Below are 12,311 nucleotides of genomic sequence, written 5' to 3'. Positions count from 1 at the left end.
TTCTCTTTTTGATGTGAAAGGCCGTATTTTCATGGTTGATGTCTAATGGCCGTTTACATCCGTTGCATGTGTGAGGACTGTATTATGTTGTTGTATGTGTAATGGCCGTATTTTTTTGTTCTATGTGTAATGGCCGTTGTCACCTGTTTTATGTCTAATGGCTGATTCTCTTGTTTGATGTGAAATTGCCATTTTCTCTTGTGGCATGTGTAATGGCCGTGTGCACTTGTTTTATGTGTAATGGCCGTGTTCTCCTGTTGCAGGTGTAATAACCGTTTTCTCTTTTTTCTATGAACTGGCCGTTTTCTCCTGTTGTATGTCTAATGGCCGTTCTCTCCTATTGCATGATAATTACCGTTTCCCCCTGTTTTATGTGTAATGGCCGTATCTTCTTTTTAACTGTTGATGGCCGTTTTCATCTGTTGCATGTGCAATGAATAAATTCTCTTGTTTTATGTGTAATGGTTGTATTCTTTTGTTTTATGTGTTATGGCCGTATTTTTTTGTTCTTTGTGTAATTGCCATTATCACCTATTTTATGTCTAATGGCTGATTTTCTTGTTTTATGTGTAATGGCCGTTTTGTCCTGTTGCAGGTGTAATTGCCGTTTTCTCTTTTTTCTATGAACTGGCCGTTTTCTCCTGTTGTATGTCTAATGGCCGTTCTCGCCTATTGCATGTGTAATGACTGTTTCCTCCTGTTTTATGTGTAATGGCCGTATTCTCTTTTTTACGGTTGATGGCCGTTTCCTTTTGTTTATGTGTAATGGCCGTTTTTTTCTGTTGCATGTGCAATGATTAAATTCTCTTGTTTTGTGTGTAATGGTTGTATTCTTTTGTTTTGTGTGTTATGGTTGTTTTATCTTGTTTTATGAGTAGTGACCGTTTTCTCCTCTTGCAAGTGTAATGGCCATATTCTCTTTTTTATTAGAAATAGCCATTTACTCTTTTTTATGTGTAATGGCTGTTTTTTCCTGTTGCATGTGTAATGATCATTTTCTCCTGTTATATGTATAATGGCCATATTTTTTTTGGTGTAATGGCTGTTTTCTCTTGTTTTATGAGTACATACATCATTTTCTCCTGTTATATGTATAATGTCCATATTTTCTTTTTTCATATGTATTGGCCGTTTCCTCCTGTTTTATGAGAAATGACCGTTTTCTTCTGTTGGATGTGTTATGGCCGTTTTCTCTTGTTTTTATCTGTAATGGTTGTTTCTTTTTGTGTTATGTGTACTTGCCGTGTCTTCTTGTTTTCATGTGTACTAATCGTTTTCTCCTGTTATATGTGTAATGGTCGTTTTCTCTTTTTGATGTGAAAGGCCGTATTTTCATGGTTGATGTCTACTGGCCGTTTACATCCGTTGCATGTGTGAGGGCTGTATTATGTTGTTGTATGTGTAATGGCCGTATTTTTTTTGTTCTATGTGTAATGGCCGTTGTCACCTGTTTTATGTTTAATGGCTGATTCTCTTGTTTGATGTGAAATTGCCATTTTCTCTTGTTGCATGTGTAATGGCCGTGTGCACTTGTTTTATGTGTAATGGCCGTTTTCTCCTGTTGCAGGTGTAATTACCGTTTTCTCTTTTTTCTAACAACTGGCCGTTTTCTCCTGTTGTATGTCTAATGGCCGTTCTCTCCTATTGCATGATAATTACCGTTTCCCCCTGTTTTATGTATAATGGCCGTATCTTCTTTTTAACGGTTTATGGCCGTTTTCATCTGTTGCATGTGCAATGATTAAATTCTCTTGTTTTATGTGTAATGGTTGTATTCTTTTGTTTTGTGCGTTATGGCCGTTTTCTCTTGTTTTATTAGTAGTGGCCGTTTTCTCCTCCTGCAAGTGTAATGGCAATATTCTCTTTTTTATTAGTAATGGCCATTTACTCTTTTTTATGTGTAATGGCTGTTTTTTTCCTATTACATGTGTAATGATCATTTTCTCCTGTTATATGTATAATGGCCATATTTGGGTGTAATGGCTGTTTTCTGTTGTTTTATGAGTACATACATCATTTTCTTCTGTTATATGTATAATGTCCATATTCTCTTTTTCCTATGTAATGGCCGTCTCCTCCTGTTTTATGAGTAGTGACCGTTTTCTCCTGTTGCATGTATAATGGCCGTTTTCTCCTTTTGTATGTCTAATGGCCGTTTTCTCCTTTTGTATGTCTAATGGCTGTTTTCTCCTTTTGTATGTCTAATGGCTGTTTTCTCCTTTTGTATGTCTAATGGCCGTTTTCTCCTTTTGCATGTATAATGGCCGTTTTCTCCTTTTGTATGTCTAATGGCTGTTTTCTCCTTTTGTATGTCTAATGGCTGTTTTCTCCTTTTGTATGTCTAATGGCCGTTTTCTCCTTTTGTATGTCTAATGGCCGTTTTCTCCTTTTGTATGTCTAATGGCTGTTTTCTCCTTTTGTATGTCTAATGGCCGTTTTCTCCTTTTGTATGTCTAATGGCCGTTTTCTCCTTTTGCATGTATAATGGCCGTTTTCTCCTTTTGTATGTCTAATGGCCGTTTTCTCCTTTTGTATGTCTAATGGCTGTTTTTTCCTATTTGATTTGTAATGACCGTTTCCCCTGTTTTACGTGTAATAGTCGTTTTCTCTTGTTTATGTGTAATGGCCCTGTTCACTTGTTGCCTGTGTAATGGCTGTGTTCTCTTGTGTTATATGTAATGGCAGTTGTCTCATGTTTTATGTGTAATGGCTGTTTTTCCTGTCATACATGTAATGGCCGTTTCGTTTTGTTTTATGTGTAATGGCCGTTTTCACCTATTGCATGTGTCATGGTCGTATTCCCTTGTTTGATGAGTAATGGTCGTACTCTCCTGTTTTATGTGTAATAATTGTTTCCTCTGGTTTTATGTGTAATTGCCGTTTTCTCTATTTGTAAGTTTAATGGCCATTCTCTCATGTTGATGTGTTATGTTTTCTCCTGATGTTTGTCAAATTATCGTTCTCTCTCTTTGGATGTGTAATGGTTGTTTCCTCTCGGTTTATGTGTAATTGCCGTTTTCTCTTTTTGTATGTGTAATGGCCGTTTTCTCTTGTTTTATGTGTAATTGCCGTTTCCTCTTGTTTTATGTAGAATGACTGTATTTTCTTGGTTTACGTGTAATGGCCATTTTCACCTGTTGATCGTGTTATTGCCGTATAGTCTTGTTTTATGTATAATTGCAGTTTCCTCTTGTTTTATGTGTAATTGCCGTTTCTTCTTGTTTTATGTGGAATGACTCTATTTTCTTAGTTTCCGTGTACTGGACATTTTCACCTGTTGCATTTGTTATGGCCGTATTCTCTTGTTATATATGTAATGGTTGTTTGTTCTTGTGTTATGTGTAATTGCCGTGTCTTCTTGTTTTTATGCGTACTGGCCGTTATCTCCTGTTATATGTGTAATGTCCGTATTTTCTTGTTTTATGTGTGATGGTCGTTTTCATCTGTTGCATTGTAAGGGCCGTCTTCTCTTGTTCTATGTGTAATGGCCGTTGTCACCTGTTTTAAATGTTTAAGTCTAATGCCCGTTTTCTCTTGTTTTATGTGCAATGGCCATTTTCTCCTGATGCATGTGTAATGGCCGTGTTCACATGCTTTATGAGTAATGGCCGTTTTCTCCTGTTGTATGTCTATTGGCCGTTATGTCCTTTTTGCCTGTGCAATGACCGTTTCCCCGTGTTTTATGTGTTATGGCCGTATTCTCTCTTTTACGTGTGATGGTCGTTTCCTCTTGTTTTATGTGAAATGACCGTTTTCACCTGTTGCATGTGTAATGATCATATTCTCTTGTTTTATGTGTAATAGCCGTATTCTTTTTTTGATGTGTTATGGCCTTTTCTCTTGTTTTATGTATAATTTCTGTATTTTTTTTTCATGGGGGGGGGGGGGAAGGGGGGGGGGTGGTGGATGGCCGTTTTCTCGTGTTTTATGTGTAATGACCGTTTTCACTTCTTGCATGTGTAACGGTCATATTCTCTTTTTTTTGTGTAATGGCCGTTTTCTCCTGCTGTATGTCTAATGGACGTTCTCTCCTATTGCATGTGTAATGACCGTATTCTCTTTTTTACGTGTAATAGTCCGAGCGTTTCCTCTTGTTTATTTAATTTGTAATTGCCATTTTCACCTGTTGCCTGCAGTGTAATGACCGTTTTCTCCTGTTATATGTATAATGGCCTTTTTCTCTTTTTTATGTATAATGGCCGTTTTCTCCTTTTGTATGTCTAATGGCCGTTCTCTTTTATTGCATGTGTAATGACCATTTCCCCCTGTTTTATGTATAATGACCGTATTCTCTTTTTTACGTGTAATAGTCGTTTCCTCTTTTATATGTTTAATGGCCATGTTCACCTGTTGCCTGTGTAATTGCCATGTTCTCTTGTTTTATATGTAATGACTGTTTCCTCTTGTTTCTATGTATAATGTTGTTTTTCCTATTGTACATGTAAAGGCCATTTCCTTTTGTTTTATGTGTAATGACAATTTTTTCTTGTTTTAAGTGTAATGGCCGTTGTCTCCTGTTGTATGTCTAATGGTGGTTCTCTCCTGTTGCAGTACTTATAGTCATGGAGATATGATTTGATTTGATTGGTGTTTAACGCCACTTTCAGCACTATTGGTCCTAGCACTTATAATCATTGAGATATGATTTGATTTGATTGGTGTTTAACGCCATTTTCAGCACTATTGATCCTAGTACTTATAATCATGGAGATATGATTTAATTTGATTGGTGTTTAACGCCATTTTCAGCACTATTGATCCTAGTACTTATAATCATGGAGATATGATTTGATTTGATTGGTGTTTAACGCCACTTTCAGCACTATTGATACTAGTACTTATAATCATTGAGATATGATTTGATTTGATTGGTGTTTAACGCCACTTTCAGCACTATTGATCCTAGTACTTATAATCATGGAGATATAAACTCAGAAGTAAAAAAGACATTGTATGTAAACCATCTGCTTTTTTATGTACAAGATATTAAGATAAGATAAGATATCTTTATTCCAATCAAATAGCTAATGAAGATTAAAGTAGTTTAATACAATGATTTTTCATAATTGACAGACATGTTGTTGACAATCATATACAAATATGAATATAATCAACTAAATGTAAAGATCTTAAGTCACAGCCAATCCAGAGCCATAAGCATGTGTACAAACATCAAGTAATTAAACAGATAATATCATGAATATATAATATTAACAGGCAAATATTCCTAATGGGTTACATATAAACATATCTGTACAAAATTGAGAGTTTTCTGATTTCAAGACATTCATTAATATATATACATCATGTACATTCCAATAATTTTTAATACCTCTAGCATGTCTAGGTTTTCTTGAATAAAAAGACAATTTGAAATTGGCATTTGAGTTTAACGTTTTGACACTTTTACAAATGATATTATAGAACTATTTGTTCAAGAGATTATAACATGTATAACGAGGACATTCACATATATACAATGTTCGTCATCTTCAACTTTATCCAACACAACCTTTGTGATTTATCTATATAATTGTTTTTTGCATATCCATCCGGCTCTGTTTTTAGAGGGTGTGCAACTATCTTACACACTGCTGGTCTTTCTTTAAATACTTTCAATTCCAAATAATTTGCTGTATTTTTTTAATCATGTTAATTGAAAAACAAGCCAAGAGTTAGTAACCTTATCTGATTTAACTGTATTTTCACTAAAATCTTACCAATTGTACAGAAAAACAAGATATGTATATATGCTTAAAAAGAAATTGTTAATATAGGCAGTAACCCAACAATACAATAAATAAAAAAAAAAAAATAGCTAAAGGTTAATGGAAGTATTGACTAGTGCCGATACTTCAAACTATAAACTAGTTTCAGCTATACGAGGTTTTGAATAAATGAATTATAATGTATGAATTTGTCCAAATACAAACAATAAAAAATATCCTCCACTAGCATTGATCAGTTTGACATCAATGTTGATTTGCTCCTTTTTATTTCAACAAAGATTCTATTTCTATATGTCCTTGCTCCTGTGCTACATTTAGAGGATTTTTACCTTTAATATTACACTTATTGACATCAGCTGAATGTAGTAACAGTTCTTTAACAATATCAACATGTCCTTTATGACTTGCTATATAAAGTGAGGAACATCCATCATCATCACAAAGATCAATATCAACATCACCACACTGAAGAAGTACACGTACAACCTCTATCCTGTTGTTGTAACAAGCAATCTGTAATGGTGGAGTGCCATCATTGTTACACTTATTGACATCAGCTGAATGTAGTAACAGTTCTTTAACAATATCAACATGTCCTTCCTGACTTGCTATATAAAGTGAAGAACATCCATCATCATCACAAAGATCAATATCAACATCATCACATTGAAGAAGTACACGTACAACCTCTATCCTGTTGTTGTAACAAGCAATCTGTAATGGTGGGGTGCCATCATTACTACACTTATTGACATCAGCTGAATGTTGTAACAGTTCTTTAACAACTTCAACATGTCCTTCCTGACTTGCTATATAAAGTGAAGAACATCCATCATCATCACAAAGATCAATATCAACATCATCACATTGAAGAAGTACACGTACAACCTCTATCCTGTTGTTGTAACAAGCAATCTGTAATGGTGGGGTGCCATCATTACTACACTTATTGACATCAGCTGAATGTTGTAATAGTTCTGACTTGCGATAGACAGAGGTGATACATCATTATTGACACATTTATTGACATCAGCTGAATGTTGTAATAGTTCTTTAACAACATTAACATGTCCTTTCTGAATTGCTATATACAAAGGTGATGCACCATTATTGTAACACTAATTGACATCAGCTGAATGTTGTAACAGTTCTTTAACAACCTTAATATGTCCATTCTGACTTGCTATATACAGAGGTGATGTATCATTTTTGTTACACTTATTGACATCAGCTGAATGTTGTAACAGTTCTTTAACAACCTTAATATGTCCATTCTGACTTGCTATATACAGAGGTGATTCATCATTATTGTTACATTTATTGACATCAGCTGAATGTTGTAACAGTTCTTTAACAACATCAACATGTCCTTTCTGAATTGCTATATACAAAGGTGATGCACCATTATTGTAACACTAATTGACATCAGCTGAATGTTGTAACAGTTCTTTAACAACCTTAATATGTCCATTCTGACTTGCTATATACAGAGGTGATGTATCATTTTTGTTACACTTATTGGCATCAGCTGAATGTTGTAACAGTTCTTTAACAACCTTAATATGTCCATTCTGACTTGCTATATACAGAGGTGATTCATCATTATTGTTACATTTATTGACATCAGATGAATGTTGTAACAATTCTTTAACAACATCAACATGTCCATTCTGACTTGCTATATACAGAGGTGATGTATCATTTTTGTTACACTTATTGACATCAGCTGAATGTTGTAACAGTTCTTTAACAACATTAACATGTCCATTCTCACTTGCGATAGACAGAGGTGATGTACCATTATTGTAACACTTATTGACATCAGCTGAATGTTGTAACAGTTCTTTAACAACCTTAATATGTCCATTCTGACTTGCTATATACAGAGGTGATGTATCATTTTTGTTACACTTATTGACATCAGCTGAATGTTGTAACAGTTCTTTAACAACCATAATATGTCCATTCTGACTTGCTATATAAAGAGGTGATTCATCATTATTGTTACATTTATTGACATCAGATGAATGTTGTAACAATTCTTTAACAACATCAACATGTCCATTCTGACTTGCTATATACAGAGGTGATGTATCATTTTTGTAACACTTATTGACATCAGCTGAATGTTGTAACAGTTCTTTAACAACATCCACATGTCCTTCCTGACTTGCTATATACAGAGGTGATACACCATTATTGTTACACTTATTGACATCAGCTGAATGTAATAACAGTTCTTTAACAACACCAACATGTCCTTTCCCACTTGCTATATACAGAGGTGATGCATCATTATTGTTACATTTATTGACATCAGCTGAATGTTGTAACAGTTCTTTAACAACATTAACATGTCCATTCTGACTTGCGATAGACAGAGGTGATACATCATTATTGACACATTTATTGACATCAGCTGAATGTTGTAATAGTTCTTTAACAACATTAACATGTCCATTCTCACTTGCGATAGACAGAGGTGATACATCATTATTGTCACACTTATTGACATCAGCTGAATGTTGTAACAGTTCTTTAACAACATTAACATGTCCATTCTCACTTGCGATAGACAGAGGTGATACATCATTATTGTTACATTTATTGACATCAGCTGAATGTTGTAATAGTTCTTTAACAACATCAACATGTCCTTCCTGACTTGCTAAATAAAGTGAAGAACATCCAGCATCATCACAAAGATCAATATCAACATCATCACACTGAAGAAGTACACGTACAACCTCTATCCTGTTGTAGTAACAAGCAATCTGTAATGGTGTGGTGCCATCATTCCTACATTTATTGACATCAGCTGAATGTTGTAACAGTTCTTTAACAACATCAACATGTCCTTTCTCACTTGCTATATACATAGGTGATGCACCATTATTGTAACACTTATTGACATCAGCTGAATGTTGTAACAGTTCTTTAACAACCTTAATATGTCCATTCTGACTTGCTATATACAGAGGTGATGTATCATTTTTGTTACACTTATTGACATCAGCTGAATGTTGTAACAGTTCTTTAACAACCTTAATATGTCCTTTCTGACTTGCTATATGCAGAGGTGATTCATCATTATTGTTACATTTATTGACATCAGATGAATGTTGTAACAATTCTTTAACAACATCAACATGTCCATTCTGACTTGCTATATACAGAGGTGATGTATCATTTTTGTTACACTTATTGACATCAGCTGAATGTTGTAACAGTTCTTTAACAACATCCACATGTCCTTCCTGACTTGCTATATACAGAGGTGATACACCATTATTGTTACACTTATTGACATCAGCTGAATGTAATAACAGTTCTTTAACAACATCAACATGTCCTTTCCCACTTGCTATATACAGAGGTGATGCATCATTATTGTTACATTTATTGACATCAGCTGAATGTTGTAACAGTTCTTTAACAACATTAACATGTCCATTCTGACTTGCTATATACAGAGGTGATGCATCATTATTGACACATTTATTGACATCAGCTGAATGTTGTAACAGTTCTTTAACAACATCCACATGTCCTTCCTGACTTGCCCATAATAAAGGAAACCAACCATCCTCTCTACAATAATTAATGTCACTATTCCTACTGATCAACCATTTGACAAGTTCAATAGTACCCATATAACAACTTCCTGCAAGTGCTATATCTTTCATGTAGATATTTTTAGTACAAACAAGTTCTTCCTGTTTTGATAGATCAAGTTGGTTTAAACGTGTTATAAAGTTTTCTGTAAATGTAGTAGAATTCATGTTTCTGTTCTGACATACACTGTTTACATAACTGTTCTCCCAGTCTGTCAGTAACCTACCTATATATCTATTAATATATTTATCAGGTATTCTTATTACAAACTCTGTTTCTGTGCCCATGTTATCTGTTATCTTCCAAAGAAATCTCTCTTTAATGAAGCCAGTATTAGCATGATCAATAAAAATCTGTATCATCTTCTCCCCAAAGTATTTGGCAAGGAAATCAAACAACTTATCATGGATTATTTTGTATGTACTATCTTCCTTGACCACATAGGTACCTTCAAGTGTTTCAAGGGATTTCTTTAAACGTTTGATTGATGTTCCTTTATTCAGTTCACATTCTTCTAGTAAATCTTCTGTCATTGCTCCTATCTTCTTATCTTTCGGTGACAAGTTTTCTTCTGTTAATGTGTTGTTAAACATGACACAAAGGACTAAGCTAGAATACTGCATTTTACCAGCATCACTTTCTCCATACATATGTACAAGTTGATCTTTGAAAACTTCAAAAGGATTGCTAAAAAAAGAAGTAACGCTTACATTTTGCTTTAGGTTCTGTTTATGATATAAGCTACATAAAAGTGGGAAAAAGTCATATTTTTCTGACAATTCCTTTACTTCATCAGTATTTTCCTTAAAGTAAACTTCAGCTAAAGCCAATTTTTCAGCAGCACTAAGTTTGAATTCTTTTGAACTTAAATCGATGTTACACATTTTGAAAATAGAGAGATTCCTAAATAGTTCATCTTTGTAAACCTCCAATCTACATGTAGAGATGATTTTACAACATTTGTCTTCGAGAAGAGATTTAATGTGATCAAGTCTTTGTTTCCAGTCAGTGTAAATTTGTTGATTAAGAGTATATCTGCCACAAACGTCATCAAAGACAAACAAAGTTTTCCTCCCATGTTTAAACCATTTTCCAATATCTTTAGGTTTACTACATGGAATTACAGTATAGCCATGTGTCTTCATTATGAGGGCAATGTGTTTAGAAAGAAAACTTTTTCCAGCGCCAGAATTTCCCACCAGGGTAACTGAACTTTGTGCCAAAACTTTTTGCATTACATGTTTCTCTGCTTCAGTGCTAACAAACTGTTGATCATCCTCCTTCCACTGTTCCAATCGGTTTTCGAACTGCTCTGCAAAAAAATGAAATTCAATAAATTAACTATATATTTAAAGTTCAAATTTCAAGGTGTAATAACACAAAAATAAAGTATGTGACAACCAGTTTCATCATGTTCATGTATTTTGTGTGTTTTGAAGCACCATATTTTGTTTTATTCAGTGTTCTAATAAAATATTTTTAAAACTTATGATGTTTTTTTTTCTTCTATACAAGGAAATGTGGTTTGAAATTAATTTAAAGTTAAATGGTAACATTTCTTTACTTAAATCATACTGTTAAATGCCAGCTAAACAAAGACTAATAAGGGAATATCAGTGGTGGTATTATCCCTTAAGAAAAATACTCTATCGTAACAAATATGTTATTATTTATCATTGTTGTGACATTTTTCATGTTTTGTAGTAACTTCTATGTGTTCACACTATATGTACTATGTTTTTTTTTTATAGTTTTCGTCATAAAATTAATAAGAGCCTAGTTTATTATTCCAAAGCACTTTAAGTTATTTTTTGTGCGATTTCAAGTCAGTGTCGCAGATCTCTTAAAAGACCCAAAAATGTTTTTCACTCATTTTTTGTACATAAATTAGGTCGTTAGTTTTCTCGTTTGAATTGGTTTACATTTTCATTTCCGGGCCTTTTATAGCTGACTGTGTGATATGGGCTTTGAATTTGTGTGTCATTTGGTCTCTTGTGGAGAGTTGTCTCATTGGCACTCATACCACATCTTCTTTTTTATACTTTTTAAAATTATTTACTAATTGATCAGTAGCTTTAAAACTCCTCTTTCAGCACTTTTGGATATTTCGTAGTGGTCAGGCTTTATTAGTGGAGGAAACTGGAGTGCTCATAGAGAAAATATTGACCTTTAACAGGAAAACTGACAATCCTAGTCAATTTAGACATGTTAGATTAGAGTCCAGCACATCTACTACGTTCAAGGTTCAAACTTACAACCTCATTGTTGAAAGGCTAAAAATACAGTACTTGAACTAATTAGACCACTTATCCACCAAGGCCCTTTTTTTAATTCCAAGAACTTTGAATGTTTACATATTTTGGTAGCATTCTTGAAAATTGAGACCAACAAATGAATTGACCGTAACATCAGAAATTAATACAGAAATTCAAGTCATACTTAAGAAGCAAATTAAAACACTGAAAATGGCAGCCAACAGATAATTTTGACACTCAGAACCGATTTAGAATAGCACAGTATACTTGTTTATCAATCAAATGGTAGCTTGAAAGATGTTTCTCAAAATTTTGTATTTATAATATAGAACTGTCTACATATAACAATGTATAATGTACAACAATTGAACAAATTTTATCTATCTTGGGCAATACTTTTGGAATAATTATATATATATAGACGAACAGACAGAGTGAAAAGTATAAAGCGCATGCATGTATTTTCCAGTTATATGTACTGAAAATGTTGTGTTGTAGAATTAAGTAAAGTTGCAATGTTCTACATCAATAAACGTACCAAGTATATGTTTAGGAATAACTTCATCATGATCCATCAGAATATTTAAAAATATATAAACAACAAATTATGAACATGGTACTCTCAGATTGAACATTATTAACTTTTGAACTTGTTGTCTTTTTTGCTTTGTATCTATCTGGTAAGCTTTTGTTGTACTGTTATATCACTGTC

At 33.6% G+C, this 12,311-nt stretch overlaps 1 protein-coding gene across 1 annotated transcript; it reads right to left on the bottom strand.

Moving 5' to 3' along the window:
- Positions 1 to 5,993: 5,993 nt before the first annotated feature.
- On the bottom strand, positions 5,994 to 12,174 carry LOC143074146 (uncharacterized). The gene is made up of 4 exons (XM_076249693.1): positions 12,138 to 12,174; positions 7,243 to 10,656; positions 6,536 to 6,688; positions 5,994 to 6,286 (listed from the first exon to the last, which is right to left on the bottom strand). Exons 1-4 carry the CDS (start codon positions 12,172 to 12,174, stop codon positions 5,994 to 5,996), a joined length of 3,897 nt encoding a protein of 1,298 aa, XP_076105808.1.
- Between the last annotated feature and the right edge of the window lie 137 nt (positions 12,175 to 12,311).

This window comes from Mytilus galloprovincialis, chromosome 5 (genome assembly GCF_965363235.1).
Source record: "Mytilus galloprovincialis chromosome 5, xbMytGall1.hap1.1, whole genome shotgun sequence".
In the NCBI taxonomy this organism is placed as follows: domain Eukaryota; kingdom Metazoa; phylum Mollusca; class Bivalvia; order Mytilida; family Mytilidae; genus Mytilus; species Mytilus galloprovincialis.
This window is presented reverse-complemented; position numbering and strand designations above follow the sequence as displayed.

Bases quoted from the DNA above. Each gene is read 5' to 3' on its own strand.
- LOC143074146 (XM_076249693.1), bottom strand. From the start codon at position 12,174: ATGGATCATGATGAAGTTATTCCTAAACATATACTTG. The intron at 10,657-12,137 runs GTACGTTTATTG...ATTTTTTTGCAG, and splicing joins TATTCCTAAACATATACTTG to AGCAGTTCGAAAACCGATTG. The intron at 6,689-7,242 runs GTAACAAAAATG...TACAACATTCAG, and splicing joins TTCAGCTGATGCCAATAAGT to CTGATGTCAATAAGTGTAGT.